The sequence below is a fragment of the Mesoplodon mirus genome (genome assembly GCF_964341445.2).
Source record: "Mesoplodon mirus genome assembly, chromosome: 16".
In the NCBI taxonomy this organism is placed as follows: Eukaryota; Metazoa; Chordata; class Mammalia; order Artiodactyla; family Ziphiidae; genus Mesoplodon; species Mesoplodon mirus.
In genome coordinates, this window is record NC_138992.1 from 61,081,515 (window position 1) to 61,107,644 (window position 26,130).

At 34.3% G+C, this 26,130-nt stretch overlaps 1 protein-coding gene across 8 annotated transcripts in view; it reads left to right on the plus strand.

The window, feature by feature from the left end:
- STAU2 (staufen double-stranded RNA binding protein 2) overlaps nt 1-26,130 on the plus strand; it is a 301,499-nt gene that overhangs the window by 14,513 nt on the left and 260,856 nt on the right. For 3 of the 8 annotated variants that reach the window (XM_082601327.1, XM_082601328.1, XM_082601331.1), the window contains one exon: nt 17,390-17,535. The exons of 2 other annotated variants lie outside the window; for them this stretch is intronic. In XM_082601327.1, the coding sequence (XP_082457453.1) occupies nt 17,422-17,535 (114 nt within the window). In that variant the 5' untranslated portion in view covers nt 17,390-17,421. Of the gene's footprint in view, nt 1-12,901; nt 13,032-17,389; nt 17,536-26,130 lie in introns of those variants that run through there. 3 more of the 8 variants (XM_082601324.1, XM_082601325.1, XM_082601326.1) reach the window with 3 other exon arrangements.

The following is a 26,130-nucleotide window of genomic DNA, read 5'->3' on the forward strand; positions in this document are numbered from 1 at the left end:
AAGCCCTTCTATCGCACTAGTTTACAGTAGAGCCTGGAAGTTGTTTACAGGCTGTAGTGCGAGGAGGAATCAAAACAGAGCCCAATTTTGTTGGGATTAGGAAACAGAGATAAGAGTTTAGGAAGACCAAGGTGGCGGTTAGAATTGTAGGTCAGAGTACTGGAGAGAAGGGAGCTTTGGGGGAGAGTGGCGAATATATGTTAAAGAGTACACTCAAGCACATATGCATTCTGGAGAGCTGCAGAGGGTTCTTCTTGAGTCCTTGGCTCAGTTCTGATCTGTAGATGCATGGCAGGACCTACTCAAAGTCAGGGAAAGAACTACTGGAAAGCAGTAAGAAAACAGTTTCTGGAGCTCACACAAAACTGGGAATAGTTTGTGTCTCCATTATCTAGAGTGTAAATACCTTGTAATACACAGGGCATTGGAAAGAGTCTTCAGAAGGCTCCAAGTTATCCCAAGTAATTTAACTGTGCACCAGAACAAAGTCCAACACTGTATAGCGGAATACAACACAATTCAGTACCCAACAATGTAAAATTCCTAGTGTTTGTCATCCAATTCAAAATTAAAATGCTTGCCTTACCTTGAATAAGGGATAGAGCATCTAGACAGAAGATCAGTAAGGAAATAGAGGACTTGAACAACACTATAAGCTAATTAGACCTAACAGATACATACAGAGTGTTCAGCAACAGCAACATACAAATTCTTATTAAGTGCACATAAAGCATTCTCCAGGAATAGGCCATATGTTAGGCCACAAAACAAGTCTCAATACATTTTGAAAGATTGAAATCATACAAAGTATCTTCTCTGTTCACAGTGGATTGAAGCTAGAAATCAGTGACAGAGTACCCAAAACCTCCAAAATATGTAGTATTTAAACAGTACACTCACTCTTAAATAACCAAGAGGTCAAAGAAGAAATCATAGGGGAAATTAGAAAATAATTAAAGACACATGAAAATGAAAACACAATATACGATAATGTGTGGGATGCAGTGAAAGCAGTGCTCAGAGGGAAATTTATAGCATTAAACACCTACATTTAAAAAGAACGATCTCAAACAAATAACCTAACTTTTCACCTTAAGAAAACTAGAAAAAGAGCAAAATTAAACCCAAAGCTAGCTGAAGAAAGAAAATGATAAAGATTAAAGTGGAGATAAACAAAATAGAGAATGGGAAACAGTATAGGGAATCAGCAAAACTAAAAGTTGGTTCTTTGAAAAGATAACAAAATTGACAGATCTTTAGCTAGACTGACAAAAAGAGCAAAGACGAATATAACTAAAATCAGAAATGAAGGTGGTGACATTACCATGACCTTAAAGAAATTAAAAAGATTATAAGATAGTACTGTGAACAACAAATTGGATAACCTACATGCAATGGACAAATTTCTAGAAACACAGATTACCAAAACTGATTTAAGAAGAAATAGAAAATATCAACAGCCCTATAAGAAGTAAACAGATTGAATCAGTTAAAAAAAAACAATCCTGGGACTTCCCTGGTGGCACAGTGGTTAAGAATCCTCCTGCTAATGCAGGGGACACGGATTTGAGCCTTGGTCTGGGAAGATCCCACATGCTGCAGAGCAACTAAGCCCATATGCCACAACTACTGAGCCTGCGCTCTAGAGCCCGTGAGCCACAGCTACTGAACCCACAAGCCACAATTATTGAAGCCCGTGCACCTAGAGCCTGTGCTCTGCAACAAGAGAAGCCACTGCAATGATACACCTGCACATGCCTCAATGAAGAGTAGCCCCCACTCGTCGCAACTTAGAGAAAGCCCGCGTGCAGCAACGAAGACCCATTGCAGCCATAAACAAACAAACAAATTTATTTTTTAAAAAATCCCTCCCAAACAAGGAAAAGTCCAGGACCAGATGGCTTCACTGATGAATTCTACCAAACATTTAAAGAAGAATTAGCACCAATCCTTCTCAAACTCTTCCAAAACATAGGAGAGGAGGCAATACTTCCTAATTCATTCTATGAGGCCAGTATTACTCTGATACCAAAGCCAAACAAAGACACCATGAAAAAAAAACCACTACAGATCAATATTCCTTATGAATATAGATGCAAAAACCCTCAACAAAATACTAACAAACTGAATCCAACAATATATATAAAGGATTATACACCATGACCAAGTGGGATTTATTCCAGGAATGCAAGAGTGGTTCAGCATAGGAAAATCAATCAGTGTAATCCACTACATTAATAGAGCAATGGAAAGAAACCCTCACATGATCACCTTTCTGTATCAGTTGATACAGAAAGCATTTGACAAAATCCAACACCTGTTCGTATTAGAAACACTCAAAAACTAGGAATAGAAGGGCACTTCTTCAGCATGATAAAGGGCATTTATGAAAAACTCACAGCTAGCATCCAGTTCGATGGTGAAAGACTAAAAACTTTCTCCTTATGTTCAGGGACAAGGCAAGGATGCCTGTCCTCACCACTGCTATTCAACATTGTACTGGAAGTTATAGCCAGAGCAGTTAGACAAGAAAAAGGAATAAAAGACATCCAAATTGGGAAGGAAGAAGTAAAACTATTTTTATTTGTAGATGACATGTTACCATGTATTGATATATAGAAAATCCCAAAGAATCTACAAAAAACCAAATAGAGCTAACAAATGAATTCAGAAAAGTTGTAAGTACAAGATCACACAAAATACAATTGTGTTTCTGTATACCAGCGGTATAGAATCCAAAAAGGAAATTAAGAAAACAGTTCCATTCATACTAGCATCTAAAAGCATACAGGAATTGAAAGACCTGTACTCTGAAAACTATACAACACTGTTGAAAGATACTAAAGAAGACCTAAATAAATGGAAAGATATTTTGTGTTTATGGATTTGAAGACTTAACATTAAGATGGCAATACCTTGCAAAACAGTGTACATATTCAATATGATGTCTATCAAAATTCCAGTGACCATTTTTGCAGAACTTGAAAAGCTGATCTTCAACTTCTTATGGAATTTCAGTGGGCCTAAATAGCCAAAACAGTCTTGAAAGAGAACACAGTTGGAGGGTTCATACCTCCCCCATTTCAAATCATATTGTAAAACTATAGTAATCAAAACAGTGTGGTTCTGGCATAAGGAAAGAGGTATAGACCAATGGAATAGAATTGAGAGGCTAGAAATAAACTAATACTTATATAGCCAACTGATTTTTGACAAGATTGCCAAGACCACTCAATGCAGGAAAGAATAATATCTTCAACAGATAGTTCTGGGACAACTGGATATCCACATGCAAAAGAATAAACTTGGATCCCTACCTCACACCACGTACAAAAATTAACTCAAGATGGATCAAAGACCTAAATATAAGAACTATAACTCTTACAACTCAACAATAAAAAGGCAACTCAGGGACTTCCCTGGTGGTCCAGTGGTTAAGAATCTGCCTTCCAATGCAGGAGATGCGTATTCGATCCCTGGTTGGGGAACTAAGATCCCATATGCTGTGGGGCAACTAAGCCCCTGTGCACCACAACTACTGAGCCCGCATGTGGCAACTGCAGAGCCCATGTGCTCTGGAGCCTGTGTGCCACAACTAGAGAGCCCGTGTGCTCTGGAGCCCACACGCCACAACTAGAGAGAAGCCCACACACCACAACTATAGAGAAGCCTGCATGCTGCAACGAAGAGTCCACGTGCTGCAACAAAAGATCCTGCGTGCCGCAACTAAGATCTGATGCAGCCAAAAATAAATGAATAAATATTAGAAAAAAAAAGACAACCCAACTAAAAATGGGTAAAGGACATAGACAGTTCTCCAAAGAAGATGTACATATGGCCAACATGCACATGAACAAATACTCAACCTCATTAGTAGTTAGGGAAATGCAAATGAAAACCACAATTAGTACCCCTTCAGGCTCACTAGTATGGTTAGATTCAAAGAGACCAACAGTAACAAGTGTTGATGGTGATGTGGAGAAATCAGAACACCTGTACAATGCAGGTGGGAATGTAAAGTGTTTCAGCTTCTGTGGAAAACAGTTTGGCAGTTCTTTAAAAAGTTAAACATACAATTACCATGCAATTCCACTCTAGATGTATACCCAAAAGAATTGAAAACAGGTACCAAATATAGGTACACACATGTTCATAGTAACACTATTTACAATGGCCAGTTGGTAGAAGCAGCCCAAATGGCTAGATGACTGGGTAAACAAATTGTGGTACATACACACCATAGAATATTATTTAGCTGTAAGAAGAGATGATGTACTGATACATAGTACAATGTGGTGAAGCTCAAAAACATTTTGCTACGTGAAAGAAGTCAGACACCAGGGTCACATGTTGTCTGATTCCATTTATATGAAATGTCTAGAATAAGTAAATCTATAGAGACAGAGCACAGGTTGGTTGTTGTCAGGTCCTGGGGGTGAGGAGGAAAGGGGAGTAACTGCCTAATGGGTACCGAGTTTAGTTTGGTGTGATAAAAATGTTTTGGAACTAAGTAGAGGTGTTTGCACAACGTTGTGACTGTACTAAATGCTACTGATGTCTTCACTTTGAAATGGTTAATTTGATGTTATGTCAGTTTCCTTTCAATTAGAAAATTAAAAAGGTTGCAACGAAGCATGAAAATATGACCCATAACTAGGGTAAAAAAAGATCAATCAATAGAAAGAGACCCAGAAATGACAATGATGATTGATTTAGCAGACAAAGCTGTCAAAAGAGTTGCTACTAATATGCTGTCAGTGTTCAGGAAGGGAGAAGAAAATAGAAAAATGAAGAGAATAGAAATAAAAGATACAAAAATACGCTTAAATGGAAATTCTAGAAATGAAGAATGTAGTATCTGAAAGAAAAAGATACTTGATGGAATTAATAGCAGATAAGACACTGTAGAAGAAAAGATAAGTGAGCTTGAATACGTAGGAATAACAACTATCCAAAGTGAAGCACAGAGTGAAAAGACTGAAAAAAAATGAACAGCATCTATGAGCTGTTGGATAATATATAGTCTAAGATAAAGTAATTAGATTCTCAGGAGAAGGGAGGGGGAACAGAAAAATATTAGAACAAATAATGACTGAATATTTTCTGTGTTTAATGAACTAAAAAAAGACCCCCAAAACAAAAAACTATAAACTCCATAGATCTGGAAAGCTCAATGAATCTGATTTGAAAGAAACATTTAAAAACCCACACTAAGGCACATCATAATCAAATGGCTGAAAATCAGTGATAGTGAAAGGAAATCTTAAAAGCAGTCAGAGGAAAAAAAGACATGAACAGAGAAATAGAGACAAGAATGACAGAGTTTTTGTTGGACACTGCAAGCCAGAAAAGAGTGGAGTGACATTTTTAAAAGACTATAAAATACTTGTCAACTTTGGATTCTGTTCCCACTGAAAATGCTTTCCGAAAAGAAGTGACTTGTCATACAAAGGAACTTATTTACAAAACAGAACTAGACTCACAGACATAGAAAACAAATTTATGGTTAGCAAAGGGGAAAGGCAGGGGAGGGATATATTAGGAGTTTGGGATTAACAGATACACACTACTATATATAAAATAAACAACAAGGACCCACTGTATAGCACAGGGAGCTATATTCTATATCTTGTAATAACCTATAATGGAAAAGAACCTGAAAAAATATAGATATATAACTAAATCACTTTGCTGTGCACCTGAAACTAATACAACATTGTAAATCAGCTATACTTCAATAAAAAAAAATTTCAGAGGAAACAAAAAAGTGACTTTTTTGTTTTATTTTTAAATTTTTAATTGTGGTAAAATATATATAACAAAATTTACCATTTTAACCATCTTTTTAAAAATTAATTTGTTTTTTTTGGCTGCGTTGGGTCTTTGTTTCTTCATGCAGGCTTTCTCTCTATTTGCGGTGAGCGGGGGCTACTCTTCATTGTGGTGCATGGGCTTCTCATTGCTGTGGCTTCTCTTGTTGCAGAGCACGGTCTCTAGGCACACAGGCTTCAGTAATTGTGGCATGCAGGCTTTAGAGCACAGGCTCAGTAGTTGTGGTGCATGGGCTTAGTTGCTCTGCAGCATGTGAGATCTTCCCAGACCAGGGCTGGAATGCGTGCCCTGTGCATTGGCAGGCGGATTCCCAAGCACTGTGCCACCAGAGAAGTCCCCCATTTTAACCATTTTTAAGTGTATGGTGGCACTAAGTAGCTGAACAGTGTTGTATAACCATCACCATCACCAACACCCATCTGCAGAACTTCTTGATATTCCCAAACTGAAACTCTGTACCCATTAAAACACTGACTCCCCATTCTCCAATCCACCAGCCCCTGTCAACCACCATTCTACTTTCTGTCTTTATGAGTTTGACTGCTCTCGATATCTCGTATAAGTGGAATTGTACAAGTCCTTTTGTGACTGGCTTATTTTATTTAGCATAATGTCTTCGAAGTTCATTCGTGTTATAGCCTGTGTCACAATTTCCTTTTTAAGGCTGAATAATATTCCGTTTTATATATATACCACATTTTATTTATTCACTCATCCATTGGTAGACACTTGGGGTGCTTCCACCTTTTGGCTGTTGTGAATAATGCTGCAGTGAACATGGGGGTGCATATATCTGTTCAAGTCCCTGCTTTCTGTTATTCTGGGTCTATTTTTCCAGGAGTGAAATTGCTGGATCCTATGGTAATTCTGTGTTTAATTACTGTTTTCCATAGTGGCTACATGATTTCGAATTCCCACTAATAATGAACAAGGGTTCCAAGTTCCCCACGTCCTCACCAATACTTATTTTTTTCCTCCTTCCCTTCCTTTCTTTCTTTTTTTGGTAATGGCCGTCTTAATAGGTATGAAGTGGTATCTTATGGTTTTCATTTGCATTGCTTTGATACTAGTGATTTTAATATCTTTTCATATGCGTGTCGGCTGTTTGTATATCATTATTGGAGAAATGTCTATGCAAATTCCTTACTCAGCACTCCCCCACTACAAGAAAAATTATAAACAATGTCCTTCAGGCAGCAGGAAAATGAAAAAGATGAAAAAAGCAGAAATGGTAATTACTTGGGTAAATGTATAAGTTTTTTTTATTAGTTTAATCTTTCTAAAAGGTAATTTATTGTTTAAAGCAAAAATATTAAGGTATCGTGTGGCTTTTACATAAAATTACAATGCATAATAACAGTAGCTTGAAGGTTGAGGGAGAAAGGGAGGGATGTTATTAAAGATTCTAATGCCCTTGATTATGTGGTATAATATAAAGGTAGACTATGATAAGTTAAAGGTATATATAATAAACTCTAAAGCAGCCAGTAAAAGAGCAAAACAAAAAGTTATAACTAATAAGCCAAAAAAAGTAGATAGAATTGAATATACAAAATACTTCAGCAGAAACCACAAAAAGATGAAGGGAACAAAGACCAGATGGGAAAAATATAAAATAAATAGCAGGATGATAGGCTCAAACCTAATGATAACATATAATCACATTAAATGTAGATAGTCTAGTGTTGCTTCAGCAGCACATATATTAAAACTGGAATGATACAGAGAAGATGTACAAATATGACACATAAATTTGTGTAGCGTTTGATATTTTTTAAAAAGTAAATAGTCTAAATGTCCCAATTTAAAGGCTGAAATTGGATTAAAAAGCAAGACCCAACCATATATTTGCCTGTAAGAAATAGTAACTATAAACATAAATAGGTTAAAAATAAAATAATGAAAAAGACATAACATGCTAACTTAGTTGAAAGAAACTTGGAGTTTCTTTAATAAAACTTGGTTTTATTAATATCAAAATAGATTTGAGAGCAAGGAATATTTATTACCTGGTAAAAATAAGATCATTTCATAACAATAAAGGGATCAGTTAATTAAGAGGACATACCAATGCTAAGTATTTATGTACCTAAGCTCAAAACAAATGAAGCACAAACTAATAGAAATTCAAGGAAACATTCACAATTATAGTCAGAGATTTCAGTAACCCCTCTCAATAATTGATATAACAAATGGACAGAAAAATTACAAAGATATAGTTAACTTGGGTAACACTGTCAACTTGACCTGGCTGCATTTACAGACCACTTTACTCAAGAAGAGCAGAATACACATTTGTTCACAAGTTCACACAGAACATTTACCAAGATAGACTATATTCTGGGCCATAAAACAAGTCTCAATAAATTCAAAAGGATTCAGCTCATACAAAGAATCTTCTCAGATCACAGTGCAGTTAAATTAGAAATCATTAATAGAAAGATCCTTGGTAAATCCCCAATATTTGGAAATTAAATAGCATGCTTATAAGTAATTCATGATTAAAAGAAGAAATCAAAAGGGAAATTATAAAGTATTTTAAGTTGTGTAAGAACAGAAGCACAATGTATTGGAAGATGCTGCTAAAACAGTACTTAGTGGGAAATCTGTAGCTCTAAATATCTATACTAGAAAGGAAGAAAGGTCTCAAATAAGTGACTTTAATTTCCACCTTAATAATGTAGAAAAGAACAGATCCCAAAGGAAGCAGAAGAAAATAAGAGATAATCTGAATAGCCTTATATGTAGTAAAGATACGAAATTTGTACTTAAAAAATGTTCTCACAAAGAAAACTCCAGGTTCAGATAGTTTCACTGGTGAATTATACTAAATACTATAGGAAGAGATAATATTGATTCTACACAAACTTTTCAAAAATATTTGAAGTGGAGGGAATGTTTTCCAAAGACTTTGATGTCAGCATTACTGGGGTACCAGAACCAGACAAAGACATTCCAAGGAAACTACAGAACAATACTACTCACAAACATAGATGTAAAAAATCTAAACAGAATTTTAGCAAATCAAATTCAACAAAATTTTAAAAGGATATTATGTCATGACCATGTGGGGTTTACCCCAGGAATGTAAGGTTGGTTTAACATTCAAAAAAATCAAATAATATATATAATTCCCCACATTAAGAAAGTAAACAGTCATTTCAATAGATGCAGAAAAATCATTCGACTAATCCAGTAACCATTCCTGATTTTTAAAAAAGCCTTCAGTAAACCAGGAATAGAAATGAACTTCCTCAGTATGAAAATGGGCATCCATGACAAACTTTGTTTGCTGATATTGTACTTATTGGTGGAAAGATTAAACACTTTTTTCTAAAATTAGAAACAAGTTAGAGATGTCTACTTTCACCAGTCCTTTTCAGCATTGTCCTGGAGGTTGTAGCTAGTGCAGTAGGGCAAGAAAAGGAAATAAATGGTATTCACATTGCAAAGAAAGGAATAAAACTGTCCTAATTCACAGATTACCTGATTTTCTATGTAGAAAATTTGATAGACTTCTACTAGACCTAATGAATAAGTATAGTAAGATTGAAGGATGCAAGATCAATATGCAAAAATTTGCTGTACTTCTATACATTAGCAAGGAAGAATCTGAAAAAAAACCCATTTACAACAGTATCAAAAATATGAAATACATATATGGATAAATACAACAAAGTAAGTTAAAAGAATATTTATGTTCAGTAATATAAAATACTGCTGAAATGAAAGGATACCTAAGTAAATTGAGAGATCCATTTGATCCTCATTATTCATGTATTCTGTATTTGTGAATTGGTCTATTTGCTAAAATTTATATGTAACCCCAAAATAATACTTGCAACACTTTTGTGATCATTTGCTGACACCTGCAGAGTGTGAAAAATTTGAGTTGCCCTTTGTGCGCAATCTGAACTGAGGCTGAACAAGGTGACACTCTGCTTTCTTGTTTCAGTTCTCTGGCTATAAGCAAGCATCCTTTTCTCTGTTTATTTAGTGCCACATTTTTCGAATTTTTGTGCTTTATGTTGGTGATTTGGCTGTTTAAAATGGCCCCCAAGCATAGTGCTGAAGTGCTTTGTAGTGTCCCTAAGCACAGGAAGGCTGTGATATGCCTTAGGGGTAAGATGTATGTGTTTAGATAAACTTCATTCAGGCAGGAGTTACTGTTAGTTGTGAGTTCAATATTAGTGATTCAACAGTATATATTAAGTAAGGGATTTTAGCCAGAAACACAGATAAAACAGGGTTATTTATTAATTGACTAACAAAAATGTTATGACCAGGGGCTTACAGGAACCTAACCTTTTATTTCCTCAGAAGCAGTGATTCAGTATTTGATAGTTCACTGTGGGAACATTAAAAAACATAGCTATCATTGAGATATCATCATCTCAATAATGAGAATTGACTGTATGTCATGTACACAGGTTGGAAGGCTCAACTTTGTTAAAATTTCACCACATTAATCTGTAAATTCAGGGGAATTCTACTCTAATCCTTGAAGGCATTTTTGCCTAAAATAATTTCACGTGGAATTGCAAGAACTTAGAATATCTAAAACAACTTTGAAAAAGAACAGTATTGGGGAGCCAACACTACCTAGTTTCAAGAATTTTTATAAAGCTGTGGTAAAAATGGCATTTGCGTAAAGATGGACAAACACAGATCCATGAAACAGAATAGGTAGTCCAGAAATAAACATACTTACATATAGATAACTGATTTTTGACAAAAACACAAAAGCAATACAATGGGGAAAATATAGCCTTTTCCACTAATAGTGCTTGAACTTTGGATATCAATATACAAAATATGAAATTTAATCCATACTTTGCACCATGTAGAAAAATTAATTCACAATGGTTCAGAGACCTAAGTTTGCAACCTAAAGCTTCTAGTAGAAAACACAGGAGAAAACCTTTGAGACCTCAGGTAGGTAATGATTTCTTAGAAACAACACCAAAAGCACAATCTATAACGGAACAAATTGACACATTAGACATTATTAAAATTAAAGTCTGCTCTTTGAAAGACTCTGGTAAGAGAATGAAAAGAGATGCCACATACTGGGAGAAATTGTTTGCCAAGCATATTCCTGATTAATGACTTGTATTTAGAATCTACAAAGAACTCTTCAGATAAAACAATAAGAAAAAGAAATGACCTAATTAAAAATATTCAGATAGATACTGTACTTCATATATATATGTGTGTATATATATATATATATATATATATGTAGATAACATATAAACAAATGAAAAGATGCTCAACATTATTAGTTTTGAGGGAAATGCTAATTAAAACCACAATGAGATACCATTACACACCTATTAGAATGGCTAGAGTTAAGGAGACCCACCGTACCAAATGTTGGTAAGACCATACTATGTTCTAGCAGTGTTTAAATCCCAAGGTGGCTTCACTTGGAAAAGTCAGAGATTGTAGGCATGGCACTATGGTCTGCTTTGAATCAGGTCCTTGGGCATTTTCTTTCTGTCAGAACCTTGGTACATACTTTAGAAAGGACAACAGTAATTAAGAGTCTAAGACTTAACACTGTAAACTGTTTCCGACATTTGGTATGGCTTTGTAGAATAATTGTTTAGGTATAAAAGTTATGCATATTCAAAAAAAGTAAAAACAAAAAGGTAAAACGATGCAGTACTTCAAAGCAGAAAGTAAACACCCCCTGCTGCCAGTCCCACTTCTTTAATACATGCACGTTTGATTTAAAGAAAATCAAAATAAGATTAGACAATGAGCTGTTACAGCTTTTTTCATTCAACATTTTGTAATGTTTTCCCATGTCACTACATCATTCTTTTTTCAAAGCTGCATAGTCCATTGTAGCTTAGGTAGCCAGTCAATTTTTTTTTTTTTTTTTTTGCGGTACGCGGGCCTCTCAGTGTTGTGGCCCCTCCCGTTGCGGAGCACAGGCTCCGGACGCACAGGCTCAGCGGCCATGGCTCACGGGCCCAGCCGCTCCGCGGCATGTGGGATCTTCCCGGACCGGGGCACGAACCTGCGTCCCCTGCATCGGCAGGCGGACTCTCAACCACTGCGCCACCAGGGAAGCCCCAGCCAGTCAATTATTGATGGATAAATATTTAGGTTGTTTATAGCTCTTGCATTTACAGTCTTGCTATGTAAGTTGTCATTGTGTATCTTTTGCGAGTCTTCCTGCAGTATGAATTACCTAGACGTACAATTTCTGTTTTAAAGATAGATGCAATTGAAAAACTTTAATCAATATTCCCAGATTGCCCGCCAAAAAATTTGTACTTATTTATGTTTGTATCAATAGAATTTGCACCCATTTTCACACATCCTTGTCAATACTTATATGACTTTTTTTTCATTTTATCAGTCTAATGGGGTAAATTATATATCATTGGAATTCAAATTTTTATTTCTTTAAACACTAGCTTTTTGAACAGATGTGTTTACCCAATACATTATATGAATTGATTGTGCATTTTTTTCTGTTGGATTTTTTTAAAAAATTGATTTATATCATCTTCATATTTTATGGATTATATTTTTATCCTCTTCAGTTTTTCTTCACATGTTACAAGTATTTCTTCCCTAGTTTGTTGACTATTTTTTAGTGTCATTCTTGGTGTGTTCTGCTCTATAGAGGTTTTACATTTTTTGTGTTGTTAAATCTGTCAGTTTATCCCATTATGTCTTTTAGGTTTCTTATCTAGAAGAGCCTTCTATGTTACAGGATTATGACAAATATTTAGCCAGGTTTTCTTGTGCTTTTGTCATATTTTTATATTCTGCATTTTAATACTTTTGGAATTTATTTTTGTGTCTATATGAGATAGGAACTTTAATTTTTCTTAATTAACAGACAATTATAATAGAGCAGTTTGATCCTCGGGTGGTGATTTTGCTTGGACCACCTTAGGTTATGGTCTAATTTGAAGTTATAAGGTTTGTTTTAGTTACAGCTATGGACAGACAGTTATATTTCTGCTAGAAGGCAAGAACCTGTGGAAGGTAAATTCCTTGCTTTTTTGACTCTGTTTTCTTTCTTTTTATTTTACTTGGGAATTAGGAAGAGTCCCTTCCAATAGCAGGGAATAGGGAAAGGGGAGCCAGCAAAGAGACATAGAAACTGTGTCCAAGTCATTTTCTGGGACCAGGGATGGAAACGGATTCTTCTGTGGAGAGACTTGGCTCGGCAGGTGAGGTAGACTATGATTTACTAGCAACAGCTCTGGCCGTGATTTAACTACCTTAAAAATGTTGCTACTCTAAGTTCTGGCTTAGGAAACTTGGTGTTTTGGTGGATTCTGGTCACACAGTTTTTTCTGCTGTGTCCTGTTCTGCATTTATAGTCTGCTAATGATGTACTTGCATTTGCCAGAATGTGATGTGTTGATTGTGCTTTCTCCTGCATGTGTGCTCTGGAAAAGCCTGGACTGTCTTTCTCTCTTCCTTCCTTGCTAACTTGGTGAATGCCTACTTTCCTTAACTAATCTAATCAGCACCTCTTGACACCTACCTTTCAACACCCCGTTCACCTAAGGAGTCCCTTCTAACAGCCTTATTATAGAACTTTTCATGTTGTAGTTTAGTGTATTTGTTTCTTGTATGTGTCTGTTTTTCTACCAGACTCTGAGCTCCTTTGGAACAGGGATTTTGCCTGTTAATTGAAAACTGTAAACTGTATTATCTTGGTATATTTGAAGATTCAAGCCCCACAGAGTCTAGGACATTTTATAAAGATATAAAAACAATCTATCTCAAAAGATTTATGTCTCTGTTTTGCTGAGTGTGCAGATCCTGTTATTATGAATAGCTGTTTTACCAGTGTTACTTATCAAAGTTATGGAGAGTTACATGTAAACAAATTTTATATCAATAAAGGTAGAATATTCCCTAACAAAAATATGAGAAATCCTAAATGTAATTTATATCACACTTGGGGATTTTTCCGTAGAAACAAACTTAATATGTTATAGTAAGTCGAAAAAATAATAACAAATACATGCTTTTTATAGAATATTAAAGAAGTATATTTGTATGAATAAAATCAGCTTATCCTAACGAACATTTTAACTCAGAATATTTTAGCTTAGGAAGCCATGAAAAAAGTTTATAAAATCATATCTCTGTATGCATATTTGATGATAGTGTGCTTTAACAGATTACTTATAAGCAGAATAATAATGCATTCTTATTGTTAATACTATCTTACATCATTTCATTCAACCAATACCATAATCCACTAATACAAAAACAGCTATTATTTCTGTTTTACTGTCCAGGAAAGTGAGATTTAAGTACTTTCTCAAGGTTACGTAGATATCTATCAGTGGCAGAGATATCCAAAACAGGCTCTTAAATAGATGGCATTTGTTCTCTCAAAAGCAAAGTTTTAGAATTGTGAAATTCATTATCATTAATTTTATTTACTTCTAAGTAGGTATCTACTATTCCAGCCACCAAATTGACTTCAAGCCTGTTTCAAAATAGCTTCATTGAGGACATTCTTAAGTCTCTTGAAAATGTATACTTACACAACAGTGTACATATTTCTCACTTTTTGTACTTGTTGACTTTTTAAAAAAGTAATATATAAATTAAGTTGATAGATCCTAATTTTTATAGACCAATTTGTTTCATAGTTTTGTAGATATTTTGTCAAAATTTTGGTTTAATTTTGATATTACTGCTCTACCATTGATCTCTGTCAAGTAGTTAGTAAGATTTCAGATTGAATAGAGGAAGAACTATGGAAAATAAAATTTTAATCATTTTGTAAAATAAAACATATGAACTAGAACTAATTATTTTTAAATTTACCAACTTTAAATGTTTGGGTTTTAGTTATAAAGTTTTATCAAAGTGAGATCTTACATGTATTTTGCACACCTTTCACACCAAAACTTAAATCACACATTAAATCCATTGTGGGATTTCGTTAATGGATTCCATGAGTCCATTATTGGATTCATGTTATTTTTATGAAGTAGAAAGTTAGAATTAATGGAATATAAGTTTAATACCATGTTATTAGCACTTTCCTTTAAAGAATTTAGATCAGATTTTCTTACCAAGTTTACAGAGCTATAAACTTATCATTTTAATGACATTTAAACATATTTAAATCCTAGGCTATTAATTTTTATACTGTAAAATTGTCTGTTCTTGCTATGCTCCTAATATTTTTTCCATCATAATAGATGAATGTGCAGCATTACTAAGTTATGAAAATTGTTATAGTAGCAGTATAAATGCTATTTTAGTGTTATGCAAAATTGACTCATTTTTACCAGACTTCAGTATTTTCTCATTTTCATTCTTCTTTTGCTTTTTGATATTCAGTTAGCTGTGTTGTCTACTGTACTTGAGTATTTAATGCCATGGTATGCAAGGACCAAAATTGATTATAGTACCAGGTCACCTTGTATTTTTTGTAATGACTGACTTTCTGGTACAGTTTATAAAATGTTTATTTGAATGATATACAATGGAATAAGTAAAATGCAGATTTCTTCAACCTTTCTTGACTAATATTCTTTGCCTTTTTTGTGCTGTTCCAAAAAGTAATAATTACTAGGTTTATTTATTTATTAATTTTTGGTTTGTAAGCCACTTAGAATGGTTTAATTGTAGAATTAGGTGTCGGCTGTATTGGTCCTATAGTTGATTGCTTAGATTTTTTTTTTAAACTTATGCCTTATTAGGTATTTGTGTAGTATTGTTATAAAGTAATTTCTTAATCATAATGATTGTGATCAAGTTATTATACCAAATTATTAGTCCTGTAGAGGGTATTAAAAAGTTAATTAAATGTATTAAAAAGAATACTATTTTCTACATTAAACCTTGCCATAGAAAGTTCATAGATGAAGTTCCTAAAATCAGCTATTTCCATTTATTTAATGTATTCCCTATATATTGTGACCGCAGTTTAATTGAGCAGGAAGTAATCCACTTGCATGTTTTTTGGTTGGGTTTTAAAGTGTTTTTTAACATTGATTAATGGGAGATGAAAGAAAAACTAAAAAGCAGTTAAATATGTCTGTAAATTAGATGAAGGAAAAATATAGGGTAAAATACTATAGTGTTAGGAAAATATTCTGAAGCTGTAATAATAATTGTGGTAGAATTTAAAGTACCATGCATTTAAAAATCTTAACCTTATAACAATCTGTGAGTTAGTTAAGTAAGATAGATTATTACCCTTATTTTATAGATAAAGAATAGTAGACTTAGTAAATTTAAGTAAAAATTATTAAGACATTTCAGGTTAGGGAAGGATTTCTTGAGGCAGAAAAGGCCCAGACCATAAAAGATTGATATTATGCATAAAATAATCAGTAGAAAAAAGGACAGAAGCAGTTCCCAGAAGAGGAAACTCAAATGATCAAAAACAAAGTTTTGTCAAACATCAGATTGTCAGAGATTAAAATATCTGACTATACTGCATGTTTTCAAGGTTGAGGGGAAATAGTAATTCTCATGCTGCCAGGGGAAGGTAATTTGGTACATTCCTTCTGAGTGATGTTTGCTAGCGTGTTTTAATGTGTAAGAGTGAAGAATTGGAAACAACCTAAATGTCTGCTATCAGTAGGGAGAAGATTAAAAAATTTATGATAAAATATTGTGTTGGAAATTATACAGCAGTTAAAAGTAATGCACTGGATCTATGTAAGTTAACTCTCTGAAACATAATGAAGAGTGAAGAAAATTGTGAAAATGATATGTTTATTATATTACTATTTATGTGAACTCTAAAGCTACATATATCAATACTGGGTATTTTTTTCATGGATATGCATGCATTCATATAAATGTATTTTAGAATATCCTGGAGGGATATATTTTAAATTCACATAGTGGTAGTTTCTGGAAAAGATAAAGGGAACTTAACTGGAATGTAATACTGTTTTTTCTTTTTAAAAGTAAGACAAAGCAAACATAGAAAGTGTTAATTTCAGTTCTGGGTGATAAGGGCATGGTCATTTGTTAAATTATTCTTTCTACTTCTTTTCAAAGTTTCATTAAAAAAAGAAAAAGAAAAGTTACTAAAACACAGTAGTTGGGAGAGCTAGTAATTAAACTTAGGACTTGATTCCCAAGTCTAGAGCTTTTTCAATTAATATGTTCCTTCAGAATGAGAAGGAAAAAAAGAAAGATCAAATGATGAAAAAGCAGTTAAAATTTAGTTTTATAGCAATAAGAATACGAATTATGTGTTTATGCTAAAATTTCTTGAGAGGAAAGGAAGGTTACAGGATCAATTAAAAATTATTATAATCTTATATTGTTTTAAATCTTTAAGCATGCTGTTATCATATATATGTATAGAGAGCAATTTAGGTACTTAGGAAAAAAAGTTACCTTAATTTATTGTTTAAAATGTAATACATATTTCTGTTGCATGTAATGGAAGACTTCAGGTGATTTGAAATTTTTGTATAAAATTCATGAAAATAATTTAATCCAAATATACAATCTGATTTCAATCTAAAAAATTCAAAACTAGTTTTTCTTCCATTTTGTAAAGTCATTCTTCACAAAAACTTTACAGCCTTTTTATTTACAGCTTCTCTCCAAGATAAAATGGCAAACCCCAAAGAGAAAACTCCAATGTGTCTGGTAAATGAGTTAGCCCGTTTCAATAGAGTCCAACCCCAGTATAAACTTCTGAAAGAAAGAGGGCCTGCTCATTCGAAGGTAAGGTTTTGAAGAGAGGTGGTGAGACATGCTTATCATAGTCTATCCGATTTATGATCTCAGGTTTTAATTGTGCTTTTTGGGGGGGAGGGGGTAGTGGATGGCATAAAGGCTCTTAGTTCTCTATTAAGAATATTTTGCAGTCTGTAACTAAACAATTTTATAGCTCATTATGGTTTACAGAGCTCTTTCAGAGACAGTACTTCATAAAAACCTTAATGAAACCACATGAGATATGGATTTTTGATTTCCTTTTAAGAAACTCAGGCACGGAAAAGTTAAGTAACTTGCTTTATAGTTCATGAGTGCCAGTGCCAGTGCTTGAACATGTATTCTGTGGCTCCCAAGTACTGTGCTTTTTCCATTACATAGTAACTGCTAACAGAAAAATGGATACAGAGTAAAATACAACAACATTACTTAGTGAGATGTCTTTTCCAATATGATTTTTAATTCTAAGATTCACCATTTATAAAATTTGTATATACCAGTTTTGTTGTTATCTATGTATTCAGTTATAATATTCTTTTAATGGAAAATTGATTTATATTTTTATATAGCCTCATATGTTTTTACATATACATGTTGCAAAGAAATCTATGACTGATGCATTTATGTTTGAGCTCTATTAATCTGTTTTTGTTTTTTTAATTTATTTATTTATTCATTTATTTATTTTTGGCTGGGCTGGGTCTTCGTTGCTGCACACGGACTTTTTCTAGTTGCAGTGAGCAGGGGCTACTCTTCCATGCCGTGGGCGAGCTTCTCATTGTAGTGGCTCCTCTTGTTGCGGAGCACGAGCTCTAGGTGCGCGGGCTTCAGTAGTTGTGGCTCACAGTCTCTAGAGCGCAGACTCAGTAGTTGTGGCGCACGGGCTTAGTTGCTCCGAGTCATGTGGAATCTTCCCAGACCAGGGCTCGAACCTGTGTCCCCTGCATTGGCAGGTGGATTCTTAACCACTGCGCCACCAGGAAGTCCTATTAATCTGTTTTTAAAAACAGTTGTGCACAAATTTCCTTGACACGTTTTTAATCTTGGATGTTGGAGATTATGATAATGATTATAAATTTTTGTATACAGTGTGGAAGCAGTTGATTCTCTAAAAGTTGGTTAATCTTCATAAAGCACAGGATTATTTGTTTTCTAGCATCTCCTTCAAAGTAAGGAAAATAAGATGAAACTGAAATCCATCAATATTATTCCATATTAGAGGCTTTTATGAAGGATTTCTGGGCAGCACTTTAATTTGTTCATAATATTTTTTGTTCAGAGAAAAAGGTAGTGGCCTTGGTCTACCTGTCTAGTCTTATATCCTGATCCTCTCCCATTCCCGTTAATCATATCTATTTCAAACTCATTCTTTCTGCCCTTAATCATGTTGAACTATTTTCATTTCTTATAATGTCTCATGTTTTTTCACATCTGTCAGGTTTGAACACACATCTCACATCTTTCAAACCTTTGTGAAACTTCTCTGCTCCTTCCTCTGGGTCTCCAGCAGGTTCCGACTTTCTTAGTTGTAGTCGTTACTGTGCTGTGGTACCATCGTATTTGTTGGTCATTATTATTGTATGAGACTGAGCTTATTTAGGGTAAGAAATATTTTATTCTTCTACAGTTCATGGTTCCTCTAGTATGTGTCCTCTTTGCTTCTCATGGCCAATTCCAGGTGTTCTTCCTTGACCCCCAGGTTTGAATTTCATGTTAATAGACTTACCCCCAATGTAACATCACAGTAGTCGTTTGCTGACCTCTGGGTGATTCCATCACATTTCTCACGGCTCACTTTCACTCTCTACAATACTCATCCTGTTTTAATTTTTGATGATATCATTGTCTAAATGATGGTTGTTCCAACATGCTGACATTTCAGTTTCTTGCATGTCTCCAGTTATGTTGTCTTCCATTCTCCTTCAGCCACTCATTCCTGTGATCACATTCTTGATTTTTTCATTACCAATAACTGCAAGACCCTCCATAATTATAATCTCAAGCATTCATTCGTCTCTGACACCTACTTCATTCCCTCTAGTAGTCTGACTTCAATAGTCCTTTCACACCACAAATCCATTGATTCCACCACCTTTTTACTATTTCTTACTTCCCTCAGTCCTCACATGTTTCTTTATCCAGCTTAAATTCCATATGCTTTGTATGTACCCTCAACTCTCTTCCCCCCTTGGTTAGTACATGCTTAGCAAAATCCCAACCCAAATCCCAACTCTGCCTTCCCTTCTGAGTTACCGATGAACGACTTGTAGAGGCCAACCCCTCTATTTCTGTACTAAATCCCAACCCTTCTTACCTATTCAAGGTATTATTAACAATATTAACAATAATTATTAATATTACTTAGACTCATAAATACTATCTTTCATTCAAGAATATACTAATTACTCTAGTACTCACTCTTTAAAAATGAGCAACAGGCTAAATGGTGTGGGCTATGACCAAAACACCCAGAGCAGTAGGTGTAGGTTGGCAAAGGGATCTCTAGATCTCCTTAAAACCCAAGGGAATCTGGGACTGTCTAGAAAAAATAATGTGGACCACAACAAACCTGGTCCATTAGAAGGGGAATTTAATGACACAGAAGAAAGTTAAGGGAGGGGAGGGGAGAGAAAGCTGGATCCTTTTTGTAGAAAGCAAAGTCCTTTGCATTTATGCATGCCTACCAGTGGTTTTAAGTGAGATATAAACTGTATTTTAATGAAATAAATGATTATCTCTGGCATGAAAAATTTAAACCTAGGCCCAACTCATTAATTTTCTTGGGACATTAACCAGTTATATGGCAATTTCCATATATGTGCATATATATTTTGTACACACACACACACACACACACACACACTTACAGTAGTGGTTTTCAGCCTTGGCTATTCATTGGAATCACCAAGGGAGCTTTAAAAAATACTTATGCCTGAGTCTCACTCTGAGAAATTCTAATTTAATTGGTCTTGGATGAGGCCTAGACATCAGGATTTTTTTAAAGCTCTCAAATGACCCAGGTATGCATCCGGAGTTGAGAAACACAGGATAGAGATTAATGTCTTCAGGGTGGTATAGAATTGTGTTCTTATACATACTTCATGGGAGGTAGTGATCTATCTACATGCTTTCCTCTTTCCTCCACTGAGTCTTACAGAATGTGAACAACTTGTAGAACTTTTAATGTGTGACTATTAAATAAAAAATATATATATTTAAAACATTATTTATTTTTTAATTTTTGGCTGCATAGGGTCTTCATTGCTGCGCGTGGGCTTTCTCTAGTTGCGGTGAGCGAGGGCTACTCTTCGTTGTGGTGCTCGGGCTTCTCATTGCTGTGGCTTCTCTTGTTGCGGAGCACCAGGTCTAGGCATGCGGGCTTCGGTAGTTGTGGCACGTGAGCTTCAGTGGTTGTGGCTCGCGGGCTCTAGAGCGTAGGCTCAGTATTTGTGGTGCATGGGTTTAGTTGCTCAGCGGCATGTGGGATCTTCCTGGACCAGGGATCGAACCTGTGTCCCCTGCATTGGCAGGCAGATTCTTATCCACTGCGCCACCAGGGAAGCCCTAAATAAAAAATACTTTAATGTTTGCCTTGTCCCCTTTTGTTTTTATACTCACTTTTTACTTGAACTCTGAAGTAATTTGTTACACCTTATATTAAAGTGAGTTACTATGACATTGCTGTATCTCTTAAGTACCTAAATCCAGTTCTTTATTTCTCCTATGAATTGTTTTGATTTTCTCAAATCTCAGAAGGCTATTATAATATAGAGTATAAGGAAGAGAGCCATGAGTAACATAAAGTGGTATTTTCTTTTTTTACTCTATTTCTCTACTTTGATGAGTTGTGTATGTGCACGGCTAAGTGTTAGGAAAGCTGCTCTCGTACTGACACTTTGAGAAGGTTTACTTTGGAATAGATATCACTGAGGGAGGCAGTATTACCCAGTGGCCTTGAAGCGAAGTGTTTTTTTTGTTTTGTTTTTTTTTAATTCTTGCTAGATTTCCCAAGTGTGATCTTTGCCCTGCATTATCCAGCTTGTGTGGGCTTGAGCAACTAATTTAGAATCTCAGCTTTCTCATCTGTAATTTGAGAACTATGATACCTATTCTAGTGTAGTATAATGGAATGATGATTTGTAAATTTTCAGCAATTATGTTGATGATAAAGGTACCCAGATAATTGTCTCATTGCATGTTAGTTGTATATAGGATTAAAAAATCCTTGGTAAAATGTCTATTGAGTATTTATAATATGACAGAAAGACACTGTTCCTTATTGGAGCTTTCTACTCTGCTGTTTTCTGCGATGCCTCTCTTTGTATACTCTGGATTCAAGTACTTTATTAGATATGTGCTTTGCAATTATTTCTGCTTCTTTGTGGCTTATCTTTTTTTGACACTGTCTTTTGAAGAACAGTAATTGTTAATTTTGATGAACTGCAGTTTATCCATTTGCTCTCTTATAGATTTTGCTATTGGTATTATATCTAAGAAATCTTTGCCTCATCAAAGGTCATAAGATTTTCTTCTGTACTTTCTTCTGGATGTTATATAGTTTAAGTTTTTACATTTGGGTCTTATATCTAGGTCTAATTACCAGTTTGAGTTAATTTTTGTATATGATGAGTTATGGAAAAAGATACATATATATATATTTGCATATGGATGTCCAGTTGTTGAAGAGATTTTCCTTTCCTTACTGCATTGCCTTGGCACCTTTGTCAAAAATCAGCTGTCCATATATATGTTTGTTTATTTCTGAACTCTGTTCTGTTCTGTTGGTCTATTTTCCTATCTTTTATGCAAATACTATGCTGTTTTGATTACTGTAGCTTTATAATCTGGTAGTACCAGCCCTCTAATTTTGTTCTTCATTTTCAGAGTTGTTTTGGCTATTCAGCATCCTTTGCATTTTCATATGAATTTTAAAGTCAGCTTGTCCATTCTATAAAACACCTTGGTGGGATTTTGAATAGAATTGCAATTAATTTATAGCTCAATTTGGGGGAAATTAACATGTTAGAAAAACTGAGTCTGCCAACCTATGAACAGAGTATCTCTTATTTATTTAGATATTCTTTAATTTTTGTCAACAATATTTTGTAGTTTTCAGTGGACAGGTATTTCTCATCTTTAGGTTTATCTCTATTTCATATTTTTGATGCTATTTTAAGTGGTATTGTTTTTCAGATTTCAATTTATAATTCTTATTAAGCATTGCTAGTGTATAAAAATACACTGGTATTTTTCTGTTTTATATATTTTATTTTATACATATTAAAGCATTGAAATATATGTATAACACTTGTGTATAAGTACACACATATGAGCATGTAGAATAAAAGTGCGAATACAGAAATCAGGAAATTCCTACTTTTTCCATTGTAGGTTAACTTTATTTGATACCGTGAAATAGTGCTAAAAATAACTGCCTCTCTAATATAGGGAATCTGCATAGTGCCTAAGAATTTAGAAGAGAGAGAAGTATATCAGGTTACTTTTATATTACATTAAAAGTTTTTTTGTAAAAATTTTTAATACAGTTTTAAAGGTTACTTTCCATTTACAGTTATTACAAAATAGTGGCTATATTCCCCATGTTGTACAATACATCCTTGAGCCTATCTTATGCCCAGTAGTTTGTACCTTCCACTCCTCCATCCTTACATTACCCCTCTCCCCCTCCCTACTGGTAACCACTAGTTCATTTTCTATATCTGTGAGTGTGCTTCAAAAATACACTGATTTTTCTATATTGATCTAGCATCTTGCAGTCTTGCTAAACTCACTTATTAGTTCTAGTAACCTTTTTCTTTTTTTTTTTTTTTTAAGATTCTGGTCGGTGTCCCACAAGCTATTTGTAAATAAAGACAATTTTAAATCTTACTTTCCAATCTGAATGTCTTTTATTTATTTCTATTGCCTAATTGCATTGGCTAGAACTTACAGTACAATGTTGAATAAAAGTAGTGAGAGGCAGATATCTCTAACTTGACTTTATGGGCAATCATTCAGTTTTTCCTCATTAATTTTGATGTTAGATGTAGCTTTTTCTGTAGATGCCTTTAATCAGATTGAGGAAATTCTTCTTTATTTTATTTTATTATTATTATTTTTTTTTTGCTGAGAGTTTTAACATGAACAGATGTTGGTTTTTGTCATATGGTTCTTCTACATTGATTGAGATGGTCGTATGATTTTTCCATTTTTAATCTCTTAGTATTGTGAGTTACATTGACTGACTCTGAAATGTAGAATCAACCCTTGCCTTCCTGGGATAAAATGCTTGGTTGTAAAGTATTATCTCACTTCTATATTGATAGATTCCATTTGTTATTATTTTGTTAAGGATTTTTATGTTTATCTTTATGAGAGGTATTGGTGTGTAGTTTTATTTTCCCTGGTAGTATCTTATTCTGGTTTCGGTATCAAGGTAATGCTAGCTTCATAGAATAAGTTGAGAGGTGTTCCTTCTGATTCAAGTTTTGGGAAGAGTTTTTGTAGATTGGCATTATTTCTTCCTTAAATGTTTGGTAGAATTTATCATCAAAACCATCTGGGCCTGGAGTTTTCTTTGTGGAAAGATTTTAAATTACAGATTGAATTTCCTTAACATGTATAATGGTGTTCAGGTTACCTGTTTCTTCTTGAATGAGCTTTAGTAACTGTGGCTTTTAAGAACTTATGTTGTTGAGTTTATTGGCATAAAGTTGTTAAAAAATATTCCCTTGTTTCTTTTTAATATTTTAAGAATCTGTAGTGATGTCACCTCTCTCATTCCTGATACTGGTAATTTGTGTCTTATCTTTTTTTCATGATTAGTCTGCACAGAGGTTTACAAATTTTATTGATCTTTGCAAAGTACCAGCTTCTGGTTTTATTGATTTTTTTTCTCTATTATTTTTCTGTATTTATTTTCTTATGTTCGCTTTTACGCTTATTACGTTTTTTCCTATTTACTTCAGGTTCGAGTTACTCTTTTTCTGGTTTCTTCAGATTAAAGCTGAAGTTAACTTACTTGAGACCTTACTTCTTCTCTAGTATAGGCATTTAGTGCTAGAAATTTCCCTTTAGTACTGTTTTAGCAGTGCCATCTTTTGAAATGTAGAGTTTTCATTTTCATTCTGGTTAAAATACTTTGTATTTTCCCCTTGGTTTCTTCTTTTACCCATAGGTTATTTAGAAATGTGTTATGTAGTTTCCAAATATTTGGAGATTTTCCAGAGATCTTTCTGTTATTATTTTCTAATTTAATTCCATTGTGGTCAGAGAGCATACTGTTCATCACTTGACTCCTTAGAATTTGTTGTGACTTGTTTTATGGTCCAGAATATTGTCTGTCTTGGTAAATTTTTTGTGAGAAATTGAGAACAAATGTATATTTGTTCTTCTTGGGTAGAGTGTTTTAAAAACATTGCAGTCAGGTTATGTTGGTTGATAGTGTTGTTCAGGTCTACTATATTCCTCCTGATTGTCTGCTTGGTCATTGTTATATCAATTATTGGGAGAGAGGTATTGAATCTCTGACTTTAATTGTGGATTCTTTATTTCTCTTTGCAGTTCTGTTAGTTTTTGCTTCATGTATTTTGACACTCTGTTATTAGTCGCCCAAGTGTTTAGGATTGTTAATCCTCTTCTTGATAAACTGGCCCCTTTATCGTTATGAAATGACCTTTGTTATCACTGGTAGTAGTCTTTGCTCTGGAATCTACTTTGTCTGATATTTATATAACCATTCTGACCTTTCATTGCTTTATGTTATCATGATAAAGTTTTTTCTATCCCATTGCTTTTAAACCATGTGTCTTTATAGTTGAAGGTAGCATACAGTTGGATTTTGTTTTTTTATCCAGTTTGACAATCTCTACATTTCAAATGGGGGCATTTACACAATTTTGTTTTAATTTTCACAACCATTCTCTGTGTTCTTATTACCCCACTTTCACTAAAGAAGTAAGAAAACAGAGGGAAAGAATTAACTTCCCTAATGTTACACATAGTAAATGGTGGATTGTGACTTCAGCTCATAAACAGTATGTCCCAGGAGTCCTACTCAAAATTATAAAATTTTTATTGTACTGGGACTCTTTTTTTCTCTCCAGTTTTATTAAGATATAATTGACATAAAATGTTGTATTAGTTTTAGGTGTACAATATAGTGGGATTCTTAAGAGGTTTCAGAAAAGCAGAGGATTGACTTGGATACATTTGCATTTTATAGAATGTTCATGTTGGTGATGTTATGGTTTGTGGGGTCTTAGTTCCCCAACCAGGGATCAGACCCAGGCCTCGGCGGTGAAAGTGCGGAGTACTAACCACTGGACCACTAGGGAGTTCCCAAGAAGAATAGTTTGAATGAGAAAGTCTTATGTTAAAGGAGTGGCATTAGGATGGTCTTACAGTAATTTAGGAGAGGGATACATTGATACTCTTCACTAAGACATTGGCAAACATTACAAAGAAAGGCCAGATCTGAAAAATATTTTTGAAGTTGAATCAACTGGATGCAGGGGAGAATACAGAGAGAAATGGAGCAGACAAGGAAGACCATTCAAAGGTGTCTGGCCAGTGAGACTGGGAAAGTGATGACATCTGGAAGAT